Here is a 14,689-nt window from a genome sequence, read left to right as displayed (position 1 = left end):
TTAGTGAAATACAAAAGCATTAAAAGTAAACAATAGAGATTACAGATATTTATATTTCAACAAGGAATGGGAATTGATGGGCATTTTGACCACATCACCCTCAAAAATAGGTGTAGACAAAGACACATCATGTCAGTATGTACATAAATAGTGGAAAAGTGGGACTATATAAAGTGAATTATTTCTGCCCCACCCATAAATGCTTTGAAATTTTGCTTTTTAGTTCAAGTCACTGCTTACATCACGATGCCTTTTATTAATTCAAAATGAGGGCTCTCATTATCAAGCTAAGCTAGAGGAACAAATTATTCAATTGAAGTTTGTTAAATTTTTACCCAATTCTTACAAATAGTTTGCTTGAGTTGGGTTGGATTTCTTTTTCCCATGAATTTTACTCAATTCTTCTTTTTTCCCACGAAGACTTCCTACCAGGCCAAAGTCTGTGGTTGGTTGCATGGTTCTATCAGTTCCAGTTCCAGTTCCAACTGTCAAAATAATATATCTTACAATGTTTGTGTGGGGGCTACACTTTATGTTTGTTGCTGCTGGCGGTGCTACAATCGCCGTCGATGGGATGGACAACACCATTGACGCGAATCCCCTCTTCAGTTGGAAGTAATTAATCTAAATACAAGGTATGTAAATACAATATGAGAACGATTGAAAGAAGAGCTGCGGAGGAATGATCGCCGCCAACGAATTCATAGTTTTTAGTCTGGTTTTGATAGGAAGGACAATTATGAAGCAAATCCCCTCCTGATCTATCAATTTGGAAATGAATCATCAGTTCTTGCTTTAAATAGACGAAAGAGCTCCTCTCGCTCGTCTTCAGAGAGTCGGACACCAACGCCCGACTTTCATGGAGTCTCCGCGAAGCTCATTTTCTCTCTCTTCTCCCCATCTGCGTTCATATATTTGAATCCAGGTTTGTGGCTTTTCAGTTTTTCCTTGTTGAATCGAATGAAGAGAGGGAAAGCGGCGGAGATTTTGTTGACGAGATAGTACTTACCCGCCGCCAGGTCGTTTCTCTCTCTCTCTGTCATCGACAACTCGTCTCCTTGTCCGTTTGCAACTCTTCAATCTATAATGCAGGACCCATCACGTAGCAATGATTTTCTAGTCTCCACTTCGCATCGAACTGTTGCGATGGTGGGCTCTTGTTGTCCCTCTGGTCCAGCCCTGTTTCGTTGGTTTCCTGAACTTCTTCTGCCATTTTTGGTTTTTTGTTTTTACAGGATTTGTTTGGTTTTATTTCGGGATTATTTTGGAGGTTACAGAGGTGGATTGAAGTGGTGTAGGATCGGCGAAAAAATCGGAGAAACGAAGAAGAAGAAGAAGAATTTTAAAAGATGGGGTTTTGGACACTGTTCGAGGTAGCTACTATGCCGATTTTGCAGGTTCTTCTCATAAGTTGTCTGGGAGCGTTTCTGGCATCTGGGTATAGTAATATTCTTCATGCCGACGCTCGTAAGTACATGAATAAGGTGAGATTTCTCTTTCGGAATTAAATCGAAGAGCAGAAAAAGCACTGGATTGAATATACTTGTTTTACAAGACGAGATCGTTTCGGAACAGGTGGTGTTCATAGTGTTCACGCCGTCCCTGACCTTTGCCAGTCTCGCCAAAACTGTCACACTCGAAGAAATCATCTCCTGGTAACAAACTGAACCTTTCCATGTTTCTCTATCTTCAATCTTTTGAATTTAAAACTAACAACCCTTCCCTGTTTCTTCCTTCATTAGGTGGTTCATGCCTGTAAATATTGGGTTAATATTCCTGTTTGGAGGAATTCTGGGCTGGATAGTGGTGAAAATATTAAAACCCGAACGCCATCTCCAAGGGCTCGTCATCGCCACCTGCTCTGCAGGTTGGTAGAAACATTTCTGGAAATTTTTTCTTTATGAATTCACGGAAGTCTTAAATGTTCTCCGTGCTGTAAAACAGGCAATCTGGGTAATCTCCTGCTGATAGTCATCCCAGCCATTTGCAACGAGAAAGGCAGTCCATTCGGAGAACCCAGTATTTGCGGCCTGAATGGAATCGCCTTTTCGTCCTTTTCCATGGCGGTACGTGTAGCTTTCAGTTGCTTTATTTTAAACTAATTCAGTTGGCTTTTAATGGAAATACTTATTTTATTAATAAAATATCCTATTAATTTATCATATTAATATTTTTAATATTATACTAAATTACTAATTTAAAAGTAATAATTAAAATATTATAAAAATAAGAATATGATCAAATATCTAGAGTAAATATTTTTGTTAAAAAGAGTATTTTATTTTTATAATTAATTAAATTAATATTTTAATTTTATTTTGTAATTATTGTATTAATTTAGACTAAACAAAAATCTATCTTATTTTATTAATAAAATACCTTATTTATTTATTTGTTATATTCGTAATTTTTAATAATATATTAAATTACTAATTTAAGAGTGATAATTTAGATATAATAAAATTAAGAATTTGATTAAGTTAATTAATTTAATATTTTTATTTAAATATTTTAAATTTTTTATCTTATGATATTATTTAAAATTTTATCTGAATAAAATTAAATCTATCAAAAATATTTTATTAGAACTTTATACTACACTTTCAATAATGGCATTAATTTTGTTACATTGTTCTTATGCAGCTTAGTGGCATTTACGTCTGGACCTACATTTTTCATCTCATTAAAACTTCAAGCCAGTTGTTTCACCAACAACCCTCAATTGAGGAAGCTCGAAGAGTCCCCAATAAGGAGATAGATTCTGGTGCAGACGCTCAGCTTCTCAAGAACGAAAACAGAGGACCTGTGAGTGAGAACAAGGCCAAGGAAAAGGGAAATCTGAAAGGAGTTCTCCACCAAGTTGTGGATGTATTCATGGCACCGCCAACCATTGGAGCAGTAGGTCTCCTTCAGTCCTTTAAGCTCGACTAATCTAAATTCAGCTCGCCAGATATACTCATCATCCTCTCCATTTCTTAGATTTGGGGATTCATTTTTGGCACAGTTCCATGGTTGAAGTCTCTTCTTATCGGTTCAAATGCACCCCTCAGAGTAATCCATGACTCCATCAAATTACTAGGGTGACTAAAGCTGTTTACTCTTTTATTCCTTTCTTAGACCTGGAGACTTGCTTTAATTGCATTCCTGTTACAGGGATGGCACCATTCCCTGCATCACCCTCATACTGGGAGGAAACCTTACTCAAGGTATCCATTCCGACATCCAGAAGCTCATGAAAAAGTTAATTTCCCAACAGATGTTTACTGGTACTGATCTTATTTTACCCCAATTCAAACAGGTTTGCAAAGTGGCAGGCTGAAGCCATCAGTGATATTTGCCATCGTAGTTGTACGTTACATGATACTCCCTGCGATTGGGATTGTTGTGGTTAGAACAGCTAACCAGCTTGGTTTTCTTTCAGCAAATCCTCTGTATCAGTACGTGCTGATGGTACAGTTCACAGTCCCACCTGCCATGAACATTAGTAAGCACTTTTCTAGCCAAAAGTCATTTTCTAAATTTCTCCTTTGTTTAGTTGTTAATAAGAGAGAACAACACTTGCTTTGCGCAGGTACAATGACTCAACTCTTCGATGTTGGGCAAGATGAATGCTCAGTTGTATATCTGTGGACATACCTAGTCGCTGCCCTTGCGCTTACAGTCTGGTCCACGTTCTATATGTGGATCTTGACTTGAAACCCACTGCCTGCTTCAAGTCTGAACAGTCTCAGCCCTCGGGCGGGTAGATCAATCTGGGTTTGTAGCATGCCACAGCCAATTAAAAGGTGAACTCAATGTGTAAGGATTTTATTTGCAAAATGTGGAAGCTGCAGGTGGACACGACGAAAGCAGAGAAAACATTGTCCAGAACCCATTGAACTTTATAGAATAATATGTGCCTTTTCGAAGATTAACATTTTAAGTCCAAGCAGGCCGAAGGATGGAACGAAAACTAAAGAAACGTATGCATAACTAATTTCCAATATATAGACATTATAATAATTTAAAATATTCACATAAACGCGAGGGTTACCAAATTCGAGGATTTTATATGAGAGAGAGTTCAAGCTTTGGCCTGTGTGGCTGAGGCTCCACAACCTCCATATGAATTCTAACTGGTTGCAAGACACTGTAACTGACACTTGCATCCGTCTTTGTAACTCTCTGGTGCTCCTCATCCACTAACCATTCCCCTCTTTCTCCTTTGTGAATCAAATACACAGGGCCTTCAATCCCATACCTGACAATAATAATCCAGAGAATTGGTTATATCAGTAATGCTACTGAAACCCCAAATCCTTCCATCCATCATTTTCAATTCAGAGTTAGTTCTCTCCATTATAGACTGTAGAAATACAGCAAAATGGATAATCAAGTTTTTTTTTTTTTTGGACAATCATGTACAATTAATCTAAAAGTAGAAAATATAAACAGGACATACTTGGGCACAAAAACTATTAATCCATTGGATCTTATCTTCACAATTCTGGCCTCAGTGTCTGTCGGCCTGTAACAAAAAACACAAGCAATATATCAAAAACAAACCAGAAGTGATTAAACAGAAGAAAGTTGAGACGACCCATGCAACATACCTATTTCTAAAATAGATAAGAGTATGGAGCTCTACAGAAGCCCGGCTTGCCATCTGAGCATTCCGGTGTCGATAATTCAAATCTGAAAGAAGTCAGCCTGAGTTAATAAATCATACAGAAAATGGGCATACAAGTGAGACATGGGTCATTTTGGTCATACTGTCAGCAACACTAGTAAGTTGGGGTCTATCTTCAAAAATTGGAGGTAGCTTTTCTATCCCTAATGCTGCAGCAAGCAACCGGTGGACAATAACATCTGCAAAATGACAGGAAATCAGCTAAACTAAAAACTCTTGCACCTGAGCTGAGAACAAGTTTTTTGTTCAAAAGAAAAAGGAAGCTTGTCTATCCAATAAGGAATCTGAAAATAAGCATCCAGAAAAACCATAGTCCAACTAACCTGCATAACGACGAATAGGAGACGTGAAGTGAGTGTATAGAAGGGCTGCCAAGCCATAATGGTGAAATTCTGGAGGAGTGAGATCTCCACTACAGAAATAAACGGCCTATACGCAGATATGAAAGAAGCAACACATTAATGATCCAAGCAATGACCTACATACATTTTTTTTCAGGTATCTTAACTTACCTGAGTCATGCATCTAGTTGCCATAATGCGTATTAGTTTATTGAAGTATGGATCATCGCCCTGTCAACAAGTTGAAACAGTTTATATCTGATCCATATAGAAAGAATAATCAAGTAAATGTTTACAACAGGTAATTATGGAGAGGAATTGAATCAGAACTATGCAGCAAATAATTACCACTGCACGGTCAAGAGAATCAGCAAGAACTTTTGAAGAGGAAATATCCAAACTCAGCCCAATTGCAGCTGCTGTACGCAACAAGGGTTCAAGCATCTCTTTAGTTGGACTAGGATGACGCCTGTGTACATTTCCATGCATTAGAATAATGGCTTCAGGGTTTTTCTTAACTGATGTAGGTTAGAAGTAGGGATGTACCTTAACAGAGAACATAAAGGAAAATGTTTCAAAATTTTTTCTGCAACTGAAACATTAGCTGCCAACATAAACTCTTCAATCATTTGATTTGCCTCTCGAATTTGATACATGCCTGGGAAAATAAGATTAAGAGGAAAAGAGTCAATAGAAACATAGCAACAGGCTAATACTGTTGATGATACATAAATGTAACTGCATACCAATGTCAAGAGGATCATGTGTCTCTGTGTCAATTTGAAACTTGACTTCTGCAGAGGCAAGAGTAAGGGCTCCTCTATCAATACGTCTCTGCCTCATAATCTGTAATATACAAGTTTAACTCACAAGATAGTGTTGAAAACAAAAACAGAGGGAAATGAGCACCACCATTACCCCTAACCCAAATTCCCAAACCCACTCCATTACAAGGATGAAGAGCAGCAAACCTTTGCCAAAGAATTCAAGTTACGAAGATCGGTAGTTAATGGATCCATCAACCGACTGCCAACAGTATAAGAAAAAAACAAAGGGAGTCATAATAAGATAATGAGCAACAAAGCATTCTGAATAGAATACTGGCAGTGAACAAACAACAAAAAGGAAGATAAAGACACCTATCATCCATCCTCGCTTGGGCTTCAACATAGGACAACGCTGCACAGGACTTGATAGCACTTTTAGTATACCTTGTTGAAATAATTTCTGCTTCAGGGGTCATTTCCTGAAAATATGGGGAAATTTAACCAAATAAACAAGCCAGTTCCCCCATATCCATATTTCTGGAAATTATCACTTCTTACAGTACAGGCCCCAACTTCACATGTGATCTAGTAAGGGAAGAACACTTCTCAAAAAGTAAGAATATGCTCGAAGTAAACTTTTGCTAGTCCAGACATCAAAGAAAAACAATGAGCTTCTAAAGTTACAGTAATTAAATTATGAGTTTTCTTTTACTAAAAATTAAGTTATATTGCAAATGGAGGTGGTACAAGTTGTAGGGTCAATTATAAACAAAAGAATGCCCTTAGGGCTACACCTTTTAAGAGAAAAAAGACATAAAAGGATATACACCAGCTTGTATAATTTCAAAGCCATGCCACCTTTTATTTAAGAGTTGGGTCAAGGTCCATTCCCAAATGATTAGCAAATTTAGAAGACCTCTTCCAACAAATAAGCACAAGAGGTTTCCAATCATTGATCTCTGTGGGACTGTTTCAAACTTTCCCCACATGTCAGCTTCTCTTTTTTCACTCCTAGACATGGACAGTTTTGGATATAGGCCCACATAAAGATAACCGCTCTAATTCCATGTTAATGTTAGGTCAAGGTTCATTTCAAAACGACAAAGTAAATTAGAAGACCTCTTCCCAACTAATAAGCATAGGATCTTTGTAATCTTTATTCCATGAAGAATATTTTTAATAGTTTTGATGTGTACTTCCATATTATTGAATTCATGAAGTGATAGAAAATCCCAAGTTTATTGGTCAAAATATTCAATGAAATGGATCACAGGGAGGTCAGGTTGGATTTTGAAAGTCAGGTGAATTTTCTAAATTCCTGAACTTAGAAAATCCTATAGATTTTTATGAATTTAAAAGTGTTGATTAGTAAGATTCATCTAAATCCACACATTCTGAAAGTTAGGTGTTGGTGAGGTATGGACTTGGAAATTATTAGTGATGGGTCCTACACATATCATGTCACTTTCAATGAGAAATTAGCAACAACCTAAAAATCATTTCAAGCATCTAGATCAATGTAATTAGACTTGGACCTAATCATTGAAGGCGACTCCAAGACAGTTATTAGTTGGTGTTCCAAAGATAGCTTCCCCCCTTGGCGCCACAGGCCCATCACTGATAGTATTGCTGACATTGTATCTTCTACTCATTGTAATTAGAATCTCATTCCTAGATCAGCCAACTCTTTGGTTGATACATTGGTAAAATTCGGAACTTCCCAGCATTCTCTCATTGTTTGGGAAGGCTTCCCTCCTTTGTAAATTGCCCTTTTGAGCTTTTGTTTTAATAAAAATAAGCATCATTAAAAAAAAAGAAAATAGACTTGGACTTGACCAGCCTATTGAACCAGGTTCAACTGGACCTGCCACTTCGACCTCAGATATATAAAAATCCTAGCAAACATTCAACTCTAGTCGACCAACCAGGTTTTCGACCCTAACCTGATTGGATAATTGGGTCGCACAGGAGGCAGCCGCTCACTTTCAGTGGGAAGGCCCCCACTCCTCTTTCCATCACCATGAAGAAAGTTTTGTGTGGCAAGAGGGAGGTCAGTGGCACCACTCACATAAACAAACAAATAGAGGAGAGGCCCCTCCCCATGTGGAAGTTCCACACGGCGAAAGGGAGGCTGGGGTCACCTATACCCATCAGGAAACAGATTGAGGAGGGTCCGTCATATAAATTTCTCTGTCAGCAGAGGAGAGCGGAGGCCCCTCCCCTCCCTCCAAAAAGAAAGGGGAAGAAGACAGAAGCCCCCTTCCCAATCTCTATAGCAAAGAGATCAAGGAGATGGAAGACTCACCCCCTCCCTGACTTTTTTTTTTCAAATTTTATGAAATCAGCAACAGGTCGACAAGTGGTCAAATCTGGTTGACCCAGGTTCAACCAAACTTGATCACCTTCCCGGGCCAGGTATTATAACATAGGTCAACATGATTCCAAGCTTTAAATAGCAGAGCACATAGATTGAAATCCAAAACTTTAATTTACTGTTTTATAATATTTAATTTATGATCATATGAAAATAACATAATTATTTAGATATACCTTAAAATAAATATTTAGCATATGCTTTTAAAGAGATTAAAACTTAAAAAATAATAAAAACAAAATGCAGAGCACGCCCTGCACTGGCAGCCAACATTATATCTGTTATTACTTTTGGTGGCAGCCAACATTATATTTGTTATTACTTTTGGTGGCAGCCAATATAGAGGGTGTGAAATGAGGATGAAACCAATAAAAACAATGCTCTTTGATTGCTTATATCAGTTTTCTATCTAAACATACTAGTTTGAGTTAGTTTTGGTCAGCAGACCTGGATCAAACTAGCACGTTGAACCATGTTCTACCAGACCTAGTCCTTTTTCCATGTCTAAAATTGAAAAGCCTAGAGGGAAACAAAACGCCACCCAGCCAACTAGCCAGTTAAAGAAGACAAAGAAACCCTAAACATTTACTACTCTTTCATAGTGTATAACAACTTTCTATTTAAAACATATTACTTTATGAGTCAATGTTTGTCAGACCTGGACCGAAGTTGGCTGGTTGAACCAGGTTCGACCAAGCACAGTCCTCCTCCATGTCCGAACTTACATGAACCCACCCCCTCTTTGTTCAACTTTTTATTATTTTAATTTTTATTCTTAGTGCCGATTTCAGCAGTTGAACTGGACCTGGCCACGTTTCTGGGTCAATGGCCATTCCAATTCTGAAAATATTGCCTTGGGTAATAACAATAGCAATAGATTCTGAACCCACAAGTGTCCTTTAAACTTTAAAAACCTTTACTTAACAGCAGAGTTGTAGAAAACTCACTACAGTGAGAGGACTTTTGAACATTCTCTTTTAGAAGTGTTTATCAAAAGCTCACTCCTTTGAGTAACCAAAACAACAAACAGCAAGATGCCTAGGCAAAGCTAACTTCCCCAGCCATAACTTTCCAAAATTTAACATAAATGCATAAAAAGATCGGTAACCGGTCATAACAAAGGTGCTCTTCATATAAATAAAGAGATACAAACCCAAATAACAGAGAAGGCCAGCCTCTCCACATCAGAACGAAGGGAACAGATGTCTGCAACGAGAGATTTATAGTGTTAGACAAAAAAACCAATGAAACTTTTCGATATCATGTCAACTAGCATGGACTGTATGATCCATATAGAAGAAAGAATAGCTGCAATGACCTTCCGTTAAGGGTTTTGGAAGCATGTCAATTCGGCGTTCAACAAGATAAACGGATGTGCCCCTCTGAGAAGCTTCTTCATCAAGAGGGGTACCAGGATGTACAAAGTTTGTCACATCGGCAATATCTGGTAAAATACTGTCAAGGATCTACAGTTAGAGAAACTCTAAGCCCTTAACTCTACAAGCAATCTTATTTGCTTCAAGATTCAAGGCTTAAAGTAACACTCCTTATCAGACAGGCCATAAGATTGATTTTCAATCATTTTAAACTATCAGATTGAACCTAGCAGGAGGTGTTTGGACAGCAGCAGCACCCAAAAAACTCATGAAAGCAGAAGGATACGGACTCCAACTTCATAGTTTCCATTTGAAAGAAGAGTGCAATGCAGTGCATCATCAATATCCCTGCAACCTGCACAATCAAAAGCAGAGCTAGTAGCACCACTTCATCATCTAAAGACGACAATTTCTAATAGGACATTCAAAAAACTTCATCATCACATACATACTGAAAAGACAAAAAGGGAACTTGAGGATGGCAAGTAAAATACCAGGTGGGTCAACACTAAAAACCTGCAAGTGTCGTAAATCCTCTCTATTAGGACTCGCCAAATCTTCAGTAGACAATGCCCAGGGTAATGGTGGCAAGCATGCTAAAACTTGTGAAGAAAATGGCCTTGAGTTGATATCATTCTCAATCAACACTACCTAAAACACAAAAAGCAAAACAAACCTTCAACCAGTGCCCTTTTTTTTGAATGCTGGTTAGAGATGCAACCCAAACCCTGGTTCCCAAAAGCCCACATTAAGACCACCCCCTCTCCCTTTCCTCACCCATTGGACTAAAAACCCAATCAACAATCAGTGCCCACTTTCACTTTACCAGTTGTCATTTTAGAAAAAAATAATATTAATAGTCATAAGAAAATTTTAACATTTTTAACAGAAGAATGATTTATTTATAAGGAAACAGAAGGAGAGTAAGCACTAGTTTCACTTGCCTCGCTCTCTGTGTCCCTATCACCAATTTCTCCTATTGTTCGGACATAATGACCAGATGGATATCGCGATAAACGGTCCCAAGAATCAACAGCAACAATGATTCTTTTGTCCAGCAGATTACCAAGTTGTCGAGTTTGAATCCGAATTTTAGGGATCCTTCGATCTTTTGAGACAAACAAAGCATGGGCAATGGCACCATTACCTGCAGGCATGGGCATTGGCTCTAACGACCCACAGTATCTGTAGCAAACAGATGAATTAGCAAGACAATAAAATTACAACAGAAGAGAATATGTTGAACCCAAGTAACTGTTTCCACAACACAATGCTGGCATGGGTTAGGAGATGATTTTTTTGGACCCCTCAAGAACTGCAACATAAAATTCCATTCTAATACCAGGTTGACCCCACAGAATTTTTGGACAATAATATATTCCAATTTCCTTGTTTTAACATGGTCACTATAGGCTCTAGTGTTTCTTTCTTTCTTCAAGAAGGGCATTTGATTAATACTGTAGTTTATAAACAACAACAACATGAAAAAAGGGTCTTCTCAGAACTGGGGAGGTTCATGGTGACGCAACCAAAGAGCCACATTTCAGTTCTTCCATTTAAAGGACCAGAAATAAAATTACTATTAGAGATGGGAGCAATAAACAAATGAAAGATAAAATACCACAGCTGAAAATCTGGAATTAGAAAAGAAAAGATATGGAAATCTACACAGTTGGGTAATTCATCTTATTCAGTAAGTGGGAGAAAAAGAAAAAAAGTTAACCAATGATTTGAAACAGAAGTCGCAGTCCCTTGAAAGCATTTACAGTTGACAGCAATAAAAATAAGTAGTCCTAGAGATTATGTTTTCTAACTGACTTACGAGTGCCAGTTGCGCTTGATGATACCGACAACACGCCCTGTGGGACGAGAAGAAGATTCGACTGATTCAACAGCACCTTCAGTTATGTTTGTGCTCCTTGGAGCATCATCGGCACTACCAGGAACTAAATGAACATCTTCCTCCTCTTCATCCTCTGTAAATAGACAGATTCTTAAAATAAAGAGCTTTAAAGTCCCAACACAAGCAAATATCATCATATCTAAAAAATTGTTTTTTAATAATTAGACGAGCTATATCATACCACCATCTGCAATACTCAAGGATTTCTCTCCATGCCACTGTTCTTGAGGCAATAGCTCTACTACAACTATGTCCCCATCAAAAGCCCGGTTCATGTTAACCCGCCCATAGATTATAATTTCATCACCAATACTCTCACTTCCCACATATGCCTCAAATGGGTTGTAACGATTGACTCGAAGTTTTCCTTGATGGTATATTCCACGAAGTAGACCAGAAGTAATCTCTGACATAGGCTTGTGCTGCATCAAAAGATTGACATATAAAACTTAAATACACTTCTTTTTCTAAATGACATATCGCCCCAAAGCAAGCAATCATATGCCCTTGTTTGCACACCAAACAAAGCATATCTAGCACAAACCAACACTTAGAGCAAAACACATGTTTGACATTACAAATGCTAAATCAAAAGTTGAATATACCTCATTATAAATTATTTTCCTTTTCGAAGGTCTCAAGTCATCGACTTCAACCATAGTCACATCTTCAGAGGTTGGTTGCACAACCAGGTCTAGCAAACTTGGCTGACCAAGTGACTTCACGTACGATTCAACTGAAACATTTTTCCAAAGCCATCAACACCAGTTGGATACTCATCTCAAGACATCTTAATATAAATAAAAGAAACCTCACACTGAAAAGGATAAAAGTACCTGTTTCAGAAGAGATACCCTCCTCAGTGGCCTTTCTCTTATTGTCCCTGTCATTAGTTATCAGTAGGACACGAGTACTCTCACCAAGATGCCTTTGATACCAGCTCGCAGCCACACGAATTGCTAAAATCAACGACTAAAAATTGTTAAATAGATATAGATTTCCAACTAGATAGTGATATAAGAAAAGAATGACACTGACTACAGTTTAAAAAAAGAAAGAAGGATATGTGAACATTTTTTGCCTCGACTTCTGCAAGTAACCAAACCAACTGGATTGAAAAATAAATAAAAAATCAGACAAATCCAAACTCAATATGTGAACATTTTCGAGCTGACTTGTGCAAGTCACCAAACCAACTGGCTTGAACAGTAAAGCAGCACATCAAATAACCATAATCAAATTATTATCATGGCAGCCTTGCTAAGAACAGTGAACGAGATGTCCATCGCACATATGGAAGTAAAGAAGTATCGCTCTATTCGGCAGAAGTGACAAGTTGGCCCTAACATGAATTGCACCATATAAATCAATTATACCACATAACCATGACCATCTATTATCATCCAAATGGCCAAGATAAGCAATTTAGCTTCAGCACATGGGTACCGCCATGCATATATGAGAACCGCTGCTACAGTTATAACGAATCCCTGTTCCTTTGGTATTACATGACATTTGAGAGTCTACACAGTACCTCTATCATTCCGATCATTTGGGCTCTCCCCAGTCATAGCCTTGACATATGTCTCCCTGACACAGCAAGACAGGGAATAAAAAATAGTAAAAGAGGGTGGGCGTGGAAAGAAAATTATATTTTTGTCAGACTAAAAATTTAAATTTGACTAGAAAAACAAGTGAACTCACTTGTGGAGTTCGTTTGAGAAGACAAAGAATTGGCGGAGTGAATTGCTGCAAAGAGCTCTGAGTCGGTTGTAAACTGAAAAGTTCTTGTTTTTTACCTCTTCGAGCACCACAGAAAGCACAACAACATCATTGATAGCGGGGTTCTCAAGCAAATCAATCTAAAACACAAATACCATATAATTTTAAAATCTCACAACACGCAAAATTAAGATAAATTGAAACATCAAAGCAAGAACAACATAGCGCAAGTAAACACCAAAATACCTGATGGAGAACGACATTAGTATCTACAATAAGTATCGGAGACGCAGTGGAGCTCAACCGCGCAGCAGAAGAATCACATACTTTGCACATTGGAGCTCCGCAATAGATGTCATCTCTTAAATAATGTTCTCTCACAACCTTCGCAAGAATAAGGAAACTAAAAATTAATCGAAGAAAAAAAGAGGCCTAACTAATACACCTTAGGGTTTCCGTCGAAGAAAATAGCTGTCCAACCTTCATAACTTTGCCCTGTTTTGTTTTGCGAACGAACGATTTGTTCTGCAACATCTTGACTGGTTTGAGTGAGCCGGAAACTACTGGAAACCAAACCAGGAAGGAAGAGGAGCTGCTCTCGCGGGACTTTACAAGTTCGAAACCTGGGATATCTCAAATTTCTTTTCTTATAGGCGATGGGCCGCAGCGGCCGACTAAACGGACTTCATTCGGATCGGAAATGGAATCCAAATATCCGATTCCACTGCCGGATAATTCGAGGATCCGAATACAAAACCAACACAGAAAACGAAATTAGGAGAAAGAAAATTTTCGATCAGCTCATCTGAACGAGGGAGGAAAAAACCACACAAAAATAAAAAAAATGATAGACATAAACAAAGGAAATAGAAATCTTACCTTTTTTTCGGCAATAATGGAGATGAAAGGATCTATGGCCGCACTAATAGTAATTGATATTCACAAGGCAAAAGTCATGCCATTATACCTCTGCAACAAATGCTTAGGTGGTTCGTCGAATCGGGCTATCTTCTTTAGGGTTACTGGGTGCTCTCACATGCAATGACAGCTCCTGCCTACATTCTCCGTGTTAGAAAATACATCCATGGGTATTTTGCTCGATTTACCCTTTAGGAGTGTTTTGGTTATTTTACCACTTCAATGGTTAATTTTCTGTGTAGTTTCAGTTTGCATGTTAAATTATATCAATGGTTGAATTTTCATGTACATAAGATGTATAGTTAGGGAGATATAAAAAAATTAATGTTCATTAACTATATAATGGCATTTTTATAATTTGTAACTCAAAACACTTATTTAAGAAGTTTGGGAATTCGTGCAATATTCCAACAAAGCATGTCCTTAAAAAAAAATTCCTTTCTCGTTTTTCTCCCAATTTTATCCTCTTCTTTCACCAAAAACTGTATTTTTATATGGTATCAAAGCAATAGATCGTGGCTATGTAGTTGTCTCTAGAATCTTTATAGGCACAGGAGATAAATTTTTCTTGAGTTTATGAGTTGTATACAGATTTTTTTGGGGTTGAAAAGAGGAAATC

The 14,689-nt window shown here is 37.8% G+C and overlaps 2 protein-coding genes across 7 annotated transcripts; one reads left to right on the top strand and one right to left on the bottom strand.

The window, feature by feature from the left end:
- The first annotated feature begins 501 nt into the window (after positions 1-501).
- Positions 502-3,914, top strand: LOC137944942 (protein PIN-LIKES 7-like). 6 transcript variants are annotated; one of them, XM_068790759.1, is made up of 11 exons: positions 502-635; positions 942-1,019; positions 1,236-1,484; positions 1,576-1,655; positions 1,743-1,867; positions 1,945-2,066; positions 2,644-2,898; positions 2,980-3,080; positions 3,154-3,206; positions 3,299-3,484; positions 3,572-3,914. In XM_068790759.1, the coding sequence occupies exons 3-11, from the start codon at positions 1,350-1,352 to the stop codon at positions 3,694-3,696; spliced, it is 1,182 nt and encodes a 393-aa protein (XP_068646860.1). In that variant the 5' UTR covers positions 502-635; positions 942-1,019; positions 1,236-1,349; the 3' UTR covers positions 3,697-3,914. The 6 variants fall into 6 exon arrangements, with proteins under 6 accessions (XP_068646860.1, XP_068646862.1, XP_068646863.1 ...); XM_068790762.1 differs by lacking the exons at positions 502-635; positions 942-1,019 and adding an exon at positions 668-925 and having other exon boundaries at positions 2,980-3,051; positions 3,299-3,348; positions 3,422-3,484; XM_068790763.1 differs by lacking the exons at positions 502-635; positions 942-1,019 and adding an exon at positions 668-925 and having other exon boundaries at positions 3,299-3,348; positions 3,422-3,484; positions 3,572-3,662.
- Positions 3,915-3,953: 39 nt separating this feature from the next.
- On the bottom strand, positions 3,954-13,740 carry LOC137944944 (exosome complex exonuclease RRP44 homolog A). Its single transcript, XM_068790764.1, has 24 exons — positions 13,633-13,740; positions 13,399-13,536; positions 13,135-13,292; positions 12,965-13,020; positions 12,267-12,389; positions 12,036-12,166; positions 11,612-11,852; positions 11,350-11,503; positions 10,472-10,712; positions 10,022-10,178; positions 9,814-9,882; positions 9,470-9,595; positions 9,305-9,357; positions 6,150-6,256; positions 5,982-6,036; positions 5,757-5,856; positions 5,557-5,668; positions 5,359-5,479; positions 5,182-5,241; positions 4,993-5,098; positions 4,753-4,848; positions 4,593-4,674; positions 4,442-4,507; positions 3,954-4,240 (listed from the first exon to the last, which is right to left on the bottom strand). Exons 1-24 carry the CDS (start codon positions 13,684-13,686, stop codon positions 4,048-4,050), a joined length of 2,799 nt encoding a protein of 932 aa, XP_068646865.1. The 5' UTR covers positions 13,687-13,740; the 3' UTR covers positions 3,954-4,047.
- Positions 13,741-14,689: the final 949 nt, after the last annotated feature.

The sequence above is a fragment of the Aristolochia californica genome, unplaced genomic scaffold, assembly GCF_029961685.1.
Source record: "Aristolochia californica isolate CCGP_79_NKW_82.1479 unplaced genomic scaffold, dmAriCali1.0.hap1 SCAF_11, whole genome shotgun sequence".
Lineage (NCBI taxonomy): Eukaryota > Viridiplantae > Streptophyta > Magnoliopsida > Piperales > Aristolochiaceae > Aristolochia > Aristolochia californica.
This window is presented reverse-complemented; position numbering and strand designations above follow the sequence as displayed.

Bases quoted from the DNA above. Each gene is read 5' to 3' on its own strand.
- LOC137944942 (XM_068790761.1), top strand. From the start codon at position 1,350: ATGGGGTTTTGGACACTGTTCGAGGTAGCTACTATGCCGATTTTGCAG. The intron at 1,656-1,742 runs GTAACAAACTGA...TTCCTTCATTAG, and splicing joins CTCGAAGAAATCATCTCCTG to GTGGTTCATGCCTGTAAATA. The intron at 1,868-1,944 runs GTTGGTAGAAAC...GCTGTAAAACAG, and splicing joins CATCGCCACCTGCTCTGCAG to GCAATCTGGGTAATCTCCTG.
- LOC137944944 (XM_068790764.1), bottom strand. From the start codon at position 13,686: ATGTTGCAGAACAAATCGTTCGTTCGCAAAACAAAACAGGGCAAAGTT. The intron at 10,179-10,471 runs GCAAGTGAAACT...TTTGTGTTTTAG, and splicing joins ATAGGGACACAGAGAGCGAG to GTAGTGTTGATTGAGAATGA. The intron at 4,241-4,441 runs GTATGTCCTGTT...TATTATTGTCAG, and splicing joins TTAATAGTTTTTGTGCCCAA to GTATGGGATTGAAGGCCCTG.